The 17,906-nt window shown below is 41.4% G+C and overlaps 1 protein-coding gene across 1 annotated transcript in view; it reads right to left on the reverse strand.

Moving 5' to 3' along the window:
* ANO2 (anoctamin 2) overlaps positions 1 to 17,906 on the reverse strand; it is a 505,309-nt gene that overhangs the window by 297,546 nt on the left and 189,857 nt on the right. Inside the window, exons 8-10 of the mRNA XM_044277837.1 lie at positions 16,145 to 16,200; positions 14,152 to 14,193; positions 4,416 to 4,480 (exon numbers count right to left, since the gene is read on the reverse strand). Coding sequence (XP_044133772.1) covers positions 4,416 to 4,480; positions 14,152 to 14,193; positions 16,145 to 16,200 — 163 coding nt within the window. The remainder of the gene's footprint in view (positions 1 to 4,415; positions 4,481 to 14,151; positions 14,194 to 16,144; positions 16,201 to 17,906) is intronic.

Consider the following 17,906-nt stretch of genomic DNA (forward strand, 5'->3'; position numbering starts at 1 on the left):
TCACATTAACACTCCCAGGTAAATTTTTTACCCTAGCCTGTGTACTGATCAACTATATGCTGGTTTAATTAAATTGAACAAGTCCCCCCAAAAAATAATTTCAACCGTTTGGAAACTAAATAAAAAGAAATGGACGATTGCTGCTATACCTTGCGTATTGTTTCAGTAACCACGTATATATTTTGGTTTATTAAATAAAACTCCCTCCCCCAAAAAAATTTATAAAAAAAAAATTACTTGCAACCGCATGGAAATTGATGATTGAGGCTTGGCACTTAATTTCACATCAACACTCACAGGTAGACTGCTTCTATACCTTATGTATTGCTGCAGTAATCATCAATATATGCTGCTTAATTAAATTGAACCGCACAAAAAAGGATTTATGTGAAAATGGGGGGGGGGGATAAAAGTATTTCCTTGCAGTTAGCTGCTTTTGAGGTAGCTTCAGTTCTGCTAGTAGGCAAAGCCTGCCACAACTCCTGTCTTCTCTCTCCCTGACTGTCAACTTCCCTGCTTGTCCCTATTCTACACACACAATCTTTCTTTGTACTCCTAGCCTTTCTCCTCACTTTCCCTGGCTACAGAATACAGGCTTGATTTCTGACAGTCTCTGAATGATTTCTGACTGTCCCTGACTCCCTAAAATCCTTTTTCTTGCAAACACCTTAAGACTTCCCTGCCTGCTACAGCACTGATTGACTCATCCAGGCTGTCTGTCAGCTTGGGATCCAATCAGTGCAAGCCCTGTCCCCTACTTCCTCTCAGGATCATATGAGACCGATTCTTCTTCCTCCGTAGTGCTTTTTTCCTGCTGACATGTGCACTAAAATGGTGCTATACGCCTGTGACAAAACTAACCTCGCCACTGGGTTTTGGAGGGGCCTGTTTGCCAGCCTCTTGCCTCAGGATTATGGCCCATATACTAACTTTAAAGGAGAAGATAGACCGGCCGCACAGCCTAAATCTGTGGAACTGTTTTGGGCAGGAAAGCCATGCTTGCAGTCGGCCAAATGTGACTTCCATGGAATTCGGGAACTCCTGCTCGGATCTGGGTGATTTTTGGATATGTTTCTTCGCCCAGATCAGCGCTATCCATGGATGTATACATTTTGGGGATATGTGGGGTTTTTGAGGTGTTTTTTGTGTTTTGGGGAAAATGTGTGTTTTCTGCCTGTGAGTGATTAAGTTAGCCCATTATGTTTGGTAATTGTATCACAGGCAGAGCCTATTGTGTTTTGTTAATTGTGTTTGGTAATTGTATCACAGGCAATGCCCATTGTATTTTGTTGATTGCGTCACAGACAGAGGGAAGGGGAGGGGGTTTGTGTACAATTGCTGGGAAGGTTTCAATACTGTAAATGCATGTGATTGGTTAATGTATAAACTGTCGCAGTCTTCTACAAGGTCCCCAGGGAGAGTGTCCCTTGCTGGAAGACCTGCATAAAAGGCTGACATGTAGCACGATTAAAGAGTTCCTGTTTTACCCTCTTCTCATGTGTGGGGGGGAAGGCTGTATCTATACTGGGGATTGCTATATGCTGTATACTCCCCTGGCTATAATCACTGAGCTAGTTTAGGAGCTTGTTCCTGCATCGCTCACTGAAGGAAGAGAGGTTCACCCACTGGAGCCTGGAGCCTTGTCGTAGGTCCAGGGTGGGAAGGAGACGGCGAGACCCCAACCAAGCTGTGGCGGTTCGTGGGATCTGCAGTGCTTACGGTGTCAAATGGAGTGCTTAGAGCCCTCGGGAAGCACTAGGAGCATCCATCAACGGAGGTACCCAGTCAGGGTGCCAGGAGATCCGTTACAACGCCATTTTAGTGGATTCATCCAAAAGTAACCTGAAAAGATTCAAGTTAGTCTGTCATCCGAAAAATAGCAAGGTTCGGACTGAACCCGGTTTGGTCTGAAATGGTTTACTCATCCCTAATGTAGACCTATATATAACTCATTTTCTGTTTGCATGATTTCTTTGGTCAATTTCCAGTCTACAAAAACCAAAGATGGTTCTGAATGCTGTGGCCCTAATACTTACTCCATAATGTATCCATCTCACAACAGTGATGGATGGATGTGGATGGGAAAAACAGGCAAATTAAGCTTTTTTATATTTTGCTCTGAATAGATGACCAGGTCAACTATGAGATAGAGGTTACTATTTCTCCTTATGTAGCGTACCTAGCAGGCATAAGGAGTCTTTGAAACTAGGCAATGCTCCTCTGGGAAATAGGTATGCATATTAGCTCTCTTTCCAAAATGAGCGCTGAGCCTCTGATGCCACTAGATGTAAGGTAGCTATCCTATAAGTCAATGATCATCCTTTTAAACAGGGAGTAATGCATAACTTGAATAAGAATATCACCACACAGTCAGGTTTCTGCATGCAGTTTTGGAAGCCAAATCCAGTAGTGGATTAAAAAAAAAGAGGAGAATTTGTATCTGTTCTTTATGCTTTATATCTTTTTATGATCCACTCCTGATTTTGGCTTCTAAAACCACATGCAGAAATCTAATGATGTGGCTGTACTGTAAAAACTAAGCCATCACCTCATCTGCTGACAGCTGTTTTGAGGTGATTTCCCTTCATCTGTGTAGAGGAGAGGGAATTGGCTTTATCAGGATTTGGGGGATAATATTTCTCTTTATGGTGAGCGCCTAGTAGGCATAAGGAGCCCTACAGATCAGGCAATGCTACTCTGGGAAAAAGTATGCAAATTAGCTCATACTGTACCTTTTTTCCAGAGAAGCATTGTCTGGACCATAATACTGCTTACACCTACTAGGCGCTCTCCATAAGAAGAAATAGTACATTACCATATCCTGACAAGCGTTTGGACAGCGCTACAGCCAGGGAGAATGAACACCCAGGAGAGAAGCTAATGTCTCCTCCCCATTGCTCCGATAGTAGTAATTATCATTCAGCGCCAGAGACGGTAATGGGGGCCACAGCGGATGAAGGAATAATAGTAAGTGCAGGGAGAGCTACATATACAGATAGTTATCAGTTATCTTACAATGTTTGAACCCATGAAAGGTCCTCTTTAAATAAATCACGACGGAGAAATGTGACATGGGGGGGTGATGTGCCATGGGGGGAGAAATGTGACACAAAGGGGTGATGTGACATGGAGGGGGAGAAATGTGACATTGAGGGGAAGAAATGTGACATTGAGGGGAAGAAATGTGACATGAAGTGGAGAGGGGGAAATGTGACATTGAGGAGGTGAAATGTCACATGGAGGGGGAGAAATGTGACATGGAGGGGTGATGTGACTTGGAGGGGGGCTCTAGAATGTAGCTTTGCTTGTGTTGACAAAAATCCTTGCACCGGCCCTGTAAAGGGGTTATCCAATCCCTATAATGACCCCCAGAATACCTGGGACATTCCTATAGAGCATACTTACCTGCTCCCCAGCACTCGCGTCCCTCCAAATCCCTGCACGGCCGTCGCTACATCTCCCTGTCCCCATGGGTGCCGGGGAGCAGGTAAGTATGATCTAGAGGAGGGGCCCAGGCATTCTGGGGATCATTAGAGGGATTGGATAACCCCTTTAAGCCAGTTTTCTTTGCTCTGCACTGATGAGGGATAAGCATGCCAAAACAGCTGTATGCAGATGAGATGCTGCCTTAGCTAGATTCCTAAATATACCTCAAGGCCTGTTTAAAAGAATGAGCATAATTGACTTATAAGATAGCTACATTACACCTGCTTGCAAACTTGAAAAAGGCTAATTTTGTTTATAAAAGGAAAAGTGAATAAAAAAATAGAATAAAAATATTAAACACAAATTATACTACATGAAGAGAAATATTATGTAATATGTAAAACATATTGGTAACCCAGTAAGAAAATATTTTTTTGCTCATTTGTGTACCAGAAAAGCATCCTGATTACTGTATATAATTAGAGGTTTGTACAAGAAAGCCCCATGAAAATGTAAAATTATATCAGTTTTTTTTTAAAGATCACCTGGTAGTGTCAAATTACATAAACCATGAAGGACTAATTACAGATTTCTGTTCTTAGTTGATTAAAGGTTGAAAAGAAACATACACATAGCTTATTTCTTTCAATAGCACTGCCTGCCACACTTGCCCACAAATTGTGTGTGGTACTGCTGATCATCCCTATTCACTTCAATGGAGCTGAGCAGCAAAACCAGAGGCCCCATGAACAAATTTGGTGCCATGCAACAGAGCAGCCATGCTATTCTAATCCTCAACAACCACTTAATTTTGGCTGTAAAAAAAATCTAAATAACATAATATAGATACATATCTAATAAATGAAATGTTCTATTATTGGATATAATAAATACTGTATAATATTTAATACTGAATAAAATACATGAATAGTATTCAATAGTAAATGTATGAAAAACAAACAAAATAACATTCTTGGCATCACAAATACCTTATTAAATTGATAGGCTGATATTTGTAGAATGCTCCATATCTTGCCCATTCTCGATGTAATAGCTAAAAATAAAATTAAAAAATTACAGTTAAATTATATTCAAATGTGAAATAAAAATGGATCAGTCTACAATTCCCATAAATTCCTATCACAAAGCCAAAATGATAGGTCATTAATTCTCTTCAGATACAACTCCTTTAGAGTGGGTCTGCTGACTTTGCTTGTGAAAGCCAAGGTCAGCTAGACATCTTGGGCCGCAGGTTTCTCGACCCTTGGATTTGTTGACTACAAAAATATCTGTTCCAGCATAGAGCATTCAGTCCTGTCTGACCACCACTACCTAAAACTTGGCTTGTTTATCTACTCTACATCTGTTCAACGGTATTGCATACCAAGGGCTTCAAGAGTTAAATATAACTGAATTTAATTGCTTATTTTAAAATTATTTTAAATTTTAATTAACATAAAACATACCATTAAAAAGACATGCAAATTTTAACAAAGTATATTCAACTAGCAGAAAAAGGAAAAAGAACACCTGGAAAGCGTAATGCAATTGAGCTGAGACTGACAAAAGTATAAACTGCTAGCGGTGCTTGGTCAATGATCACATTGGGTTCGGCAGCAGGGTATATGCTGAGGCAATTTCACAATAATACTGGGTGGCACCTCGACTTGCTGTGATATAGGCTGCCACTCTGGCATGGTAACTGTCATAGAGATGCTGGATATCCTTCTGTCATATGTTATTCCAAGCTCTTTCAACCTGGACTTATAGTTCAGCCAAGGTGGTAGCTGGCTACTGTGCATGCTACTGTGCATGGTAGCTGGCTACTCCATCAAGTCCTAGACATTCTCAATGGCCAAGAGAACTGATAGAGCTGCCCAGGGAAGCTGCTCGATACCCTGAAGAGCATGTTGAGAGTGCAGTGTGGTGGGCAGGCGCTACCCTGTTAGAACACTGCATCTCCTGAGTCAAAATAGACAATAGGACTGGTTTCCTGATATCCTGGACAACACAAAGGCTGGTCAATGTTCTTTCCATGAGTACCAGATGCTAACCGTCTTGGTAGCTCATGGCACCACACACCAGAACACCTGGTGTTGGTTCTGTGTTTCTCCACTCTCTGCATGATGGCAGTAGGCACTCTCCAGCCGTCCTGCAAACTTTGGTGTGGCCATCAATGGCAAACAATAGTGTTCAGTGATGAAAGCAGGTTCTGCCTTGGTACTACTAATGATGACCTACTGCCATCATGCATAGCATGGTGAGAGACAGGACCCAGGTCTCATGGTGTGGGCTGCCATTAGGTACCATGGCTGCTACCATCTGGTTTTCGTGGAGGGAACATTGACCAGTGTGTGGGGCATTAAGGGAGCATTATACTGTATGGAGGCACTTAGGGTGCATTATTACTGTGTGGGGGCACTAAGTGTGTATTACTACTGTGAAGGGGGCACTAATGAGGAATAACTGCAGACCAACGAGGCATACAGGGCTCACAGTGGCATACTGTAAAGTAAATTCAACAGATCCTCATGTCTAGCACTAGTACAATATTTTATTTTCATATTTTTTAACATGACTGAGTGGGTGGGGGGTTGCATGGTGAATGCAGGTGATCTTGACTAGCTGCAATACCAGACACAGTATGGAAATAAATGACACCATTTTTTTAAACAGCCCTAGAACCCCTCTAGAACAGTGTTCCCCAACCAGTCCTCAGGGCCCACCTGCTGGTCATGATTTGAGAATATCCCACATAATGACTACATGAGGCAAGTCCTGATGCATTGACACTAATTATATCACCTATCAATACTAACGAAATCCTGAAAACATGTCCGGAAGATCAGCCCTGAGTACTGGAGGTGAGGAACACTGGTTTAGACCTTGCATCTTGACACTATTGCTAAACTCATGTCCACACAGGACTAACATGCTGTGGCTTTTCCATTGGGGAAAATTTGCAGTATTTCCACAGAAGTCTGCGAATCTGCACCAAAGTTTGTGGATTTGGTGCAGATTTTGTTACAGACTTTTTTTTTTCCTGCAAATTGTAAAAGGTTTGTGCCATATGAACATTATGTCGTATCCACTGTCAGGACTGCCAGAAATAGTCAAGCACTGTACAGTACTTGCTCAAGACAGAAATAATGGACCCTCATTTTCCAAGAGATCAGTCCCCAGCCATCCTGTAGATAGAGGATATTACTGGTGCTTGGCACAACCCTTTTAACCACTAAAGGACCCTCGCCATACATATACGGCGCTGGTGGACGTGACTCAAAGACCAGCCCCGTACATGTACGGTGGGCTGAACGGGTTGGTGCAGCAGGGGCCCGGCTGTCAGTGACTGCCGGGTCCGTGCCGCTGATTGGGCGGGCGTGATGCCGGCGTATTAACCCCTTGTATGACCATGCATGAGGAGGGTACGTGTGCCCTCTGCATCTCCATCAGGTCCCTGCACTGCAGTGGCAGGGACCCGAGGGCAGAGAAGGCAAGCCCGATGCCTTCCATAGGCTTCAGGGCTTGCCTTCTACGGAAGCCCGTGAGATCCAGCCCTTAGGCTGGGTCTCAGAGGCAGGCTGTCAGCATACAAGCTGACATGCAATGTATTACAATACAAGAAGTATTGTAATACATTGCAGAGGGGATCAGACCCCAGAAGTTGAGGTCCCATAGTGGGAAAAAAAAAGTGTTTTTCATAATAAAAAAAAGAAAGTTTCAAGTAAAAGAAATAATAATTTCCCAAAATAAAAAATTAAATTGTAAAAAAAATTTGAAAAAAAAAGAAAACAAGATTTCTTTGGTATTGCCACGTCCGTAACAACCGGCTCTATAAAAATATCACATGAGACACTCCCTCACCTGAACGCCATAGAAAAAATTAAATAAAAACAGTGCTAAAACAAAAATTTTTTGTCACCTTACATCACAAAAAGTGCAACACCAAGCAATCGAAAGGCGTATGCCCCCAAAATAGTACCAATCAAACCGTCACCTCATCCCGCAAAAAATGAGCTCCTACATAAAACAATCAGGCAAAAAATAAAAAAACTATGGCTCTCAGAATATGGAGACACTAAAACATGATTTTTTTTTTGTTTCAAAAATGCTTTTATTGTGTTAAAAGTGAAAAAAAAAAGAAGACATATTAGGTATCGTGTGTCCGAAACAACCAGGGCTATTAAAATATCAAATAACCTAACCCCTCAGATGAACACAGTAAAAAAAAATATATATACTAAAAACGGTCTAAAAAAGGGCATTTTTTGTCACCTTACATCACAAAGGGTGTAATACCAAGCGATCAAAAAGTCATACGCACCCCAAAATAGTACCCATTAAACCGTCATCTCAATCCGCAAAAATTGAGACCCTACCTAAGACAATCTCCAAAAAAAAAACTATGGCTCTCATATGGAGACACTGAAACATAATTTTTTTTGTTTCAAAAATGCTTTTATTGTATAAAAAATAAATAAAAGTATACATATTAGGTATTGCCGCGTCTGTAACAACCTGCTGTATAAAGATATCACATTACCTTACCCCTAAGGTGAACACAGTAATATGTCATAACAAGCGATCAAAAAGTCATATGCACCATAAAATAGTACCAATCAAACTCAAATTTACCACTGTCATGAAGTACAATATGTGACAAGAAAAAAAAAATCTCAGAATGACTTGGATAAGTAAAAGCATTTTAAAGTTATCACTAGAGTTGAGCGGACACCTGGATGTTCGGGTTCGACGGGTTCGGCCGAACTTCACAAAAAAGTTTGAGTTCAGGACCTGAATATGACCCCGAACCCAAACCCTATTGAAGTCAATGGGGACCCGAACTTTGGAGCACTAAAATGGCTCTAAAAAGAGTCATGGAAAGGGCTAGAGGGCTGCAAATGGCATTAACATGTGGTTAAGAGCAAGTGCTCTGCATACAAATGTGGATAGGCATATGACTTAAAATAACATAAAATACATAAAAATAAAAAATTATAATCTTGATCTAGACGGACGAGATCCATATGTAGTAGGAGGTTGAGGAGGCGGTGGATGTGGCGGTGTAGGTGGAAGCGGCGGTGGAGGAGGAGGTAGCCAACACTGTTTTTTTGTTTAAATTTTTATTTTATTTTTTGTTTAAATTAGGGTACCCAACTATGTAAATTTGTGAAATGTATTAACCTGTCCACTAGGTAGAGCAGGGGCATATCACAGCCAAAAATTGGTGAATTTCACCCGACAATGTAACAGACAAATTAGTGAAATTTGTTTACCTGTCTACTAGGTAGAGCAGGGGTATATCACAGCCAAAAAGTAGTGAATTTCACCCAAAAATGTAACAGACAAATTAGTGAAACTGAAGCGCCCTACAATCCTTGGTGGTGGAAGGACATGCGCCAAACTGCTATCCACCTCAGGCCCAGCCGCCACTGCATTTATCCATTGTGCTGTAAGGGAGATATAACGTGCCTGACCGTGCTTACTGGTCCACGAATCCGTAGTTAGGTGAACCTTGCCACAGATGGTGTTGCGCAGTGCACAGCTGATTTTGTCCCCCACTTGGTTGTGTAGGGAAGGGATGGCTCGCCTGGAAAAGTAGTGGTGGCTGGACACGACGTACTGTGGGACAGCCACCGCAATAAGGCTTTAAAAACTCTTCGTCTCCACCAGACGAAATTACAGCATTTCAAAGGCCAGTAATTTTGAAATGTTGACATTCAGGGCCAGGGATCGTGGGTGGGTAGGGGGGTACTTGCTCTTCCGCTCCAGTGTTTGGGAGATGGAGATCTGAACGCTTCCGTGGGACATTGTGGAGATGCTTGGTTACCCAGGTGGTGGTGTTGCTGGCAGATCCTCTGTTTGCGGGGTGCCAGGTGGCACTGTCACTCCAGAGGTGGATGAAGAGGCAGAGACTGCATCAGAAGAGGAAGCAGGAGAAGCCAGAGAACTTTCTTGGTTTTTGAGGTGTCTACTCCACTGCAGCACGTGCTTTGAACTTAGATGCCTGGTCATGCAGGTTGTGCTTAGGTTGAGAAGGTTTATGCCTCGCTTCAGGCTCTGATTGCACAGCGTGCAAATCACTTGTGTCTTGTCGTCAGCACATTATCTGAAGAACTGCCACGCCAGGGAACTCCTTGGAGTGTTGGGAAGTAGCAGGCGTACTGTCTAGGTGACGGCCGCTCTGCTTTTGCACCCTGCTCCCTCTTCTGCTGTGCTGGTGGCTCTGTGCAACCACCGCCTCGTCTTCCGAACTACACAGGTCACTCGCATGACCTTGATTCCATGTGGGGTCGAGGATCTCATCGTCCTCCACATCATCTTCCACCCACACTGCAGAAAGCCATAGCAGTTGGCACCTGTGTTTCATCATCATCCGAGACGTGCTGTGGTGGTCCTCCCATGTACTAATCTTGAAACATAAGTGGTTGGGCATCAGTGCACTTAATCTCTTCCACTTCTGGGGCAGGGCTATGTGGATGGCCCTGGGAAACCCTGCTAGCAGAGTCATCAAAAAGCAGAGACTGCTCCATGATTTGAGGCTCAGACTGCTTGGCTCATTTGCAAGGAGGTGAGGTAAAAGACTGATAGACATCGGCTGCAGGTGCCAACTCTGATCTTTCAGCAGGAGACTGGGTGGAGGACAATGTGAAGGAACGGTCAGAAACCCAATCTACTATTGCCTGTACTTGTTCTGGCCTCACCATTCGTAGAGCCTCATTAGGCCCGACCAAATAACGCAGAAGGTTCTGTCGCCTACTTGCACCTGAGGGAGGTGTTTCACTTGTGCGTGTAGCTGGCACAGATCAACCACGTCCTATCCCTGCAACAGGACCTCACCAGCAGCACCACGACCAGGGCCACGTCCCTTATTTGACACTCTCCTCATTCTCTGCAAATTTAGGATCTTGCCCAAAATGGGTGTTTTTTTTAATAACAGAATATAACAGCAGTATCTAACGCGTGTATTTTACACTGACAGATGCAGCAAAGGCTGCAAATTTAGTATTTTGCCCAAAATGGGTGTTTTTTTTATAACAGAATATAACAGCACTATCTAACGAGTGTATTTCACACTGACAGATGGAGCAAAGGCCTTAAAGCGAACCTTTCACCTCATTTTCACTTTATAAACTAGCAACAGTAACTTATAGATTATCTTCAGTGTGTTCTTATACATGTTTGTGCCGCTTTCCTGCGCTCTAGTCTTTATTCTTGAAAAAATCGTCTTATAAAGTTCACATTTCCTGCTCCAACAGTCACGCAACAAGTCAAGGGGGTATCTCTTCCCTCACCTCTGGCTGTACCTCCCCTGCCCTAACCCCGCCTCTATGCTCTGTAATTGACAGCCGGCTCAGTCGCCGGGACCGCGCTTGTGAATCCTGCACATGCGCCGTCCTCCTTATTCGCTGACAGGCAGGCATTGCGTACGGCGCATGCGCGATTCTGTTACAGGATCGCGCTTGTGTCCGCAAGAAAGACGGGATCGCGCGGCGAATGAGGAGGACGGCGCATGCGCAGGATTCACAAGCGCAGTCCCGGCGACTGAGCCAGCTGTCAATTACAGAGCATAGAGGCGGGGTTAGGGCAGGGGAGGTACAGCCAGAGGTGAGGGAAGGGATACCCCCTTGACTTGTTGCGTGACTGTTGGAGCAGGAAATGTGAACTTTATAAGACGATTTTTTCAAGAATAAAGAGCGCAGGAAAGCGGCACTAACATGTATAAGAACACACTGAAGATAATCTATATGGTACTGTTGCTAGTTTATAAAGTGAAAATGAGGTGAAAGGTTCGCTTTAAATTTAGTATTTTGCCCAAAATGGTAAACCAAGAATATTATTGCAGTATTTCAAGCTTGTATTTCACACTAACAAATGCAGCATAGTCCCCAGATGTAGGGTATTGCCAAAAATTGGTGTTTTTTTTAAACCAAGAATATTATTGCAGTATTTTAAGCTTGTATTTCACACTAACAAATGCAGCATAGGCCCCAGATGCAGCAAATGCCACAAATGTAGTATTTTGCCCAAAATTGATGTTTTTTTAAATAACAGAATATAACAGCAGTATCTAACGCTTGTATTTCACACTGACAGATGCATCAAAGGCTGACAGAAAATTATTTCACACTGACAGATGCATCAAAGCCTGACAGAAAATTATTGCAGTATTTCAAGCTTGTATTTCACACTGACAAATGCTGCAAAGGCACCAGATGTAGGATATTGCCAAAAATGGGTATTTTTTTTAAACCCAGAATATTATTGCAGTATTTCAAGCTTGTATTTCACACTAACAAATGCAGCATAGGCCCCAGATGTAGGGTATTGACAAAAATTTGTGTTTTTTTTAAACCCAGAAAATTATTTCAGTATTTCAAGCTTGTGTTTCACACTGACAAATGCTGCAAATGCACCAGATGTAGGATCTTGAAAAAATGGGTGATTTTTTTAAACCCAGAATATAATTGCAGTATTTCAAGCTTGTATTTGACTATCACAAATGCACATATGCTGTTCTGGCGCACTGAACTTGCATAAAATGGCCGCCGACGCCCACCTAACTAACAGACGGATAAAAGTTATTTTTCTGTGTCATTGGGCTCAGGGCAGGGTAAAAAGATTGTGCACTGCACCCACACAACAAAATCGATGTAGAGCGCTGAGTTAACAAGCACTTCTGATTAAAGATTCTTTCCTATTCTCTCCCTCACAGCAGCAGAATCCTATCCCTACACTAATCAGAGCAGAGTGACATGCAGTGCTACGTGACTCCAGCTTATATAGAGGCTGGGTCACATGCTGCACTTGGCAATCACCGCCATACCAATAGTAGGCATGGCTGTGATGGCTTCTAAGGGCAGATGAGCTAAACACTTGTTGATTGGCTTCTGCAGCCTTTCAAAAAGCACCATTAACTCCCTGAACACCGAACCCGAACCTGAACTTTTACTGAAAAGTTTGGGTTCGGGTCTGGGGTTCAAAAATCCTAAAGTTCGTTACGAACCCGAACTTTACTATTTGGGTTCGCTCAACCCTAGTTATCACCACATAAAGTGACACTTCAGATTAGCAAAAAATGGCCTGATTCTTATGGTGAAAAATGGCAGGGTCCTGAAGGGGTTAAATGCACAGGAGAAATATCAACATATAAAAAAGGTGGCAAAAACTGTCTCACAAATAACAAGACCTCATACAACTACACACAAAGAAAGTAAAAAGTTATGACTGAATGTTTGCAAGCATTAAATGGGCTGTCCGGAATGAGAAGAATGTGGCTATGAACAACAACACATCTGCCTGGTTTTTGTACGGATTACAGCTGATCACTGGCATTTCCACCACTGAGCACTTACTTTATCTTCATGGAGCCTTTCTAACAACTTCTTTAATGTGCTGCCACGCTATGCATTTTTTGGGGCAGATTTACTAAACATATACCGGTAAGTGGGGTAAACTTGGGTAATGTATCAAGTGCACTTCGCCAGAAAATTGGAGTGATTTTGGCTGTTTTGTTGGTGTAGTAGGCATTTGTGCCAAATTTATGATGCCTTTGCGCCATTTTATGGGGCTTTACGCCATGCTAAGGGTCGAACAAATGTTCTGTGGACACAGCCTCTTTTTTAGCCAAATATATCATTGTGGCTTGTTGACCAAAAAGTCACTCCAAAAAGTAGCAAACATTCAGAAATCTCTACAAGGTTAGACTTTAGATGGAAAAGCTCAAAATGAAAAAAAAAATAAAAATGCAACCCATGATAGACACTCATGACAAGCCATTTGATCAATTATGGCAATGGACACTCCTGGAAAACTGACTTAAAAAATTCCCTACATGATAAATCTCATCTCCCTTAAGCTGATGAACTAAATATCCAAACCGTGTCTGCTCATCATGGTGAAGTCATTTTGTGCAGAACGATCTATATGAGAAATGAATACCCTGCCATCCCTTTTATTCTGATTAGTGTAGTTCAGGAAATTAAACTCTGGAACGATTACACAGATAGAAAACAGATGAAGAGCAGAGGAACGGTCTAGCAGGTTCTGTGATCAGACAGTCATGTGTGAACAATCAGCACTGTATTTTTGAAAAGAAGCTTTTATGTTTTTTTTTAACACTTAACACTTCATAAAAGAGCCAAATGGGTTGAATAAAAAGGACCAAAAATTTCCTGCAACTTATAGGAAAAATATCTGCATCCTGTTAATAATAAAGAGGCATGCATCCTCAATTATCTGTCCTGTTATCTTGGATTTACCATAATTTCAATAAGACTTTATTCACATCTACGTGTGGTTTCCATTTATAACAAAAGCACCAAGTAGTGGATTCATCGTAGAATAGATACCACTGGTGCCAAATGGACCCCATTGACTTATAATGGGGTCCAGTGGGATCCACTGGGGTTTCCGTCATTTTCATGTGAAGAATCTACATGAATTGCATATTTGCTTATTGTAGAAATGCCAGGATATAGAACTTCAGTTATTCTATTACTTTTCTGCCAGAATGTTTGTTTAATCATTTACTTTATATGGAATTCGGAGGCCAAAAGTATTATCCTAATTAGAGTTTAACGGGAACATTTAGAAATAATTAATTCCAGACTTTGGATTTTGGTTGACAACAGATGCTGTTAGAATAATAGATATAAAGACATTAATATAAGATTATGTTAAGTAGGGTAACAATGGATGATATATGAAAATAAAGCACCTTACCATCCTCTCATTCATTTCACCCTTGTTGTGATCATAGTCCCCCTGAAAATACAGTTAAATCAATATATTAACATTTTTGAGACTTGTATGAATTTGATTAATCCACCACATTATTGGTTGGTCGGAATTATCGAATTACTGGGAGATCAGATATTTAAATGTATACAATTACAAGTTTTACTGAATCTTTACCCCTAAAACTATGACTCAATCTGCTCACCTCCTCCTGCTCTATAACACGCTGCCTGTAGACAGCACTATGTGCTGACAAGTTCTCTCTAAAGACAGGTTCTCTGTTTTTATATCTCATATCTATCTATCTATCTCATATCTGTGTATCTTTTTATGTATCATATAAATATATGCATCACTGTTTATCGCTAGCAATAAATATATGTATGTACTGTATATAGCACCTATCTAATTAATAAATGATCCTGAACTGGGAGCCATACAGCAAAGGAATCAGGGGACATATTTACAACAAAGCACATGAGGGCACTTGCCTAGGGTGTAAGGAAGGGGGGAGCAGCACTTCACAGGGAAAACTAATTATTAATGTTGATTCTTCTAGCTTCGTGCTGCTTCTTATGTCTCCTTATGACTAACTCTTGTTTATTGTATCCCTAACACTGCTTACCTGCAGCTAATGTAACAATAATCTCTTCAGGAAGGCAGTCTACTGATTTGTAGCTACAATAAACAAAAGTAAGTGATAAGGAGACATCAGAACCGTCAGATGAGGAGAAAGGTGAAGCCAGTATATGACCCACATGTATATTGCCAACTAATAGAAAGGATTTCTCTACCTGGCATACAGCAGACCATTCCATGATCCACACACTGACACAAAATGAGTAAGGCTCCTCAGTGTAACTCAGACACTGTGGCCACATACTAAAGGTAGCCATACACCTAGCAAGAGTTAAGAATCATTCAGATAAGTGATGTTAAACTAGCTTGTGCTCCGGCCTTTGAACACGATCCAATTTTTATACAGACCACTCACAGATGATGGCCAAGTGATGTCTGTTTTTCTTGCAGACCCACTCACTTGAGTGAATGAATAAGAGCTGGATGGTGCATGCTATTATTTTTCCAAGCACAGCATGCACCATTGATGGATCATGCATCCATTGATAGGGATGAATTTGGACTTGTTCATTAGGTTTATATTTGTATTGCTAGCTGTGTAATGGTATATTTAGATGAGATGTTTTTAACCACACAGTCAAAATTACATTAAAAAACCACACTCAGTTTTACAAGGTTTGCTGCGGTTTTGTGATGTGGTTATTTGGCATGCATTTTTCCCAGGTTAAAAATGCAACATAAACATATATCACTTGAAAAAACTGCATGGCCAATAACCAGATCACAATATTACAGCAATTACAGTAAAACCAAGTGCATTTTCAAGAGAGTTTTTTACCGCATGGTCAAAATAATTTTATGTAGCTACTGTATACACTCAAGTCAGTAGATAGGTTTAGCTAAAAATAGGTGGTGTGAGCACTGACTCTAAATACAGAACAACCCTGAAGGGCAGCATAATGGATGGACACTGATTTCAAATGAGACTAAAATATTTCAAAAGCCCCATAGTGACTGGAACCAAATCTTATATCACAAATGCCACTTAAAGGGTCACAGAGTTTCCAAAAACTTTTGATATGTATGAGTCACTAGACCAAAATGATAGAAGCACTTTCCTTACTGCGGGACATGGGCTCAAAAGTCCGTCCTCTGCACAGAGGAGAGAGAGCATGCTATGCAATCGCTTCTCTCGTCCTCTTCTAGGGATGGTTGGGGGTCTCATCGCTCAAACCCTAACCAATCAAAACTTTTGATATGTCTCTATGACATAGCAAACGTTTTTTGAAAACTCAGTGACCCTTTAAAGAAAATCAACAAGCTGTAGTAGATCTTTTTTACTTTCTAACGTGCATATTAACACAATAATTTGGTTTTCAAACACATAAGCACAACTTACATCATGTAGAGGATATGCTGAATCATAGACATGGTTAGCTATCAATGTGGTAATACCTTTAAAAGAATAAAACATTATCACTGGCATGCAGTATATAGCATGACAATATAATACAGTTTTTGCACAGAAGCTAATTCAGGAAAAGTTATAAGGTATAATGTTTTTGAACTGGAATAGTGTTACGCTATTCATATTTTATATAACCATGACATATATAAAACAAATGCACATTGAAATGAATGAGAAATGCAACTTAAATCATAATCCATATTCCATATCAACCACATGGGTTCCTCACTGGAGAATCAAAATACTTTCATTAGTAAATTCATATATAATGAGCATGGGCACATGAGGAATGTTTGCCAATCAGAGCAATCAGACTTACAGCTCATTAAGATTGGTACACCCTTAGGCACTCAAAGTACTAGGAAATGAGTCACCAACAAGATCTTGTTAAAGTGTTGGGGGTTGTAACAAAATAATGATTTTTTTCCAGACTGCACAGAATAAAAACATGCCATAAAAAGATCTTGATAGACCTTAACATTCAGACATTCCAGAGATTATAGAGAAGAGTGGAATTTTTAGACCTAATAAACCCAATTGGTTCAGGAATGATGATTGCCAATAACCTATTTGGGTTTGCAATTGGGGTATGTAAACATCTAAACAAACAGTACACAGTAGAAAGGGAACCCCCATAGCAAAGATCAAATTGTACTTCTCATTATGGTGTCAACTTGAACTGAAAAGTTTGGTATTTGTTTCCAAGTCCACCAGTTATTCCATAAACTTTGGACCAATTTCCGATCATCTTGCTTGCCAGCAATACAGTTCCACTGTATTGTGGAGTCCTGCATAATCTCTAGCCATATAATTGCAAAGGAATGGAACCAACTATCAATCTAGATTCAAATTGAAAGGCAACGGAGTTTACCTTAAAGAGGTTCTCCAGTTTAATAATGATTTCTATCTCCCCAGAATACCCCAGATATTGCATAGTTTGTCCCACGTGACATGTTTTTCATGTCAGCACTTTGCTTCCCCCTTTTACAGCATCACTGCACAGGGGTGTTGCTAGAGTCTCAAAAGATCCGGGGCCCAAGCCCCAATGAATATAGCCCAGTTCTCTAAGTCTCCCCCTGCACTTTGCTGTACTTGCTGTACAGCAGCAGATACCTGTCACATTCAGGGCCTCCAGGTGACATCTCCTCTGAATGTAGATCTTCTCTGTCATCATCTTCTCCAGTAGGTTTGTATAATTTCTCTCAGCCGCGCCTCGTCTCTGCAGAGTGTGACACACAGACATCTTAGCTTCTGAACATTTTATCATCATCCCCCAACCTGGAGTCCCCACAGTGTTATTCTGCTGCTCAATGTGCTCCCCAATACCCACAAATACTATCCTGAAGAAATATGAGTACCCCCATAGTAATAGTGCTCCTCATAGTCCCACCAATAGTAATTATCTTATAGAATGCCCCCATTAGTAATACTGCCCCCTACAGTGCCCCCAACAGTGATAATGCTCCTCAAGAGTGCCCGCATTAGTAGAAGAGCCCTCCAGTATTAATAAAACCCTCACAGAGCCCCCAGTAGAAATAAGGCCCCCTATTTTCCCCCAGTGGTAATAAAGCTCTCTACAGATCCCTCAGTAGTAATAAGGCCCCCACAGTGCTCTTAGTAGAAATAAGGCGGATCTATAAGTCCCTCCTATAGAGCCCCCAGTAGTAATAAGAACTCCTAATGTCCCCTGGAT

Source organism: Bufo gargarizans, chromosome 2 (genome assembly GCF_014858855.1).
Source record: "Bufo gargarizans isolate SCDJY-AF-19 chromosome 2, ASM1485885v1, whole genome shotgun sequence".
Lineage (NCBI taxonomy): Eukaryota > Metazoa > Chordata > Amphibia > Anura > Bufonidae > Bufo > Bufo gargarizans.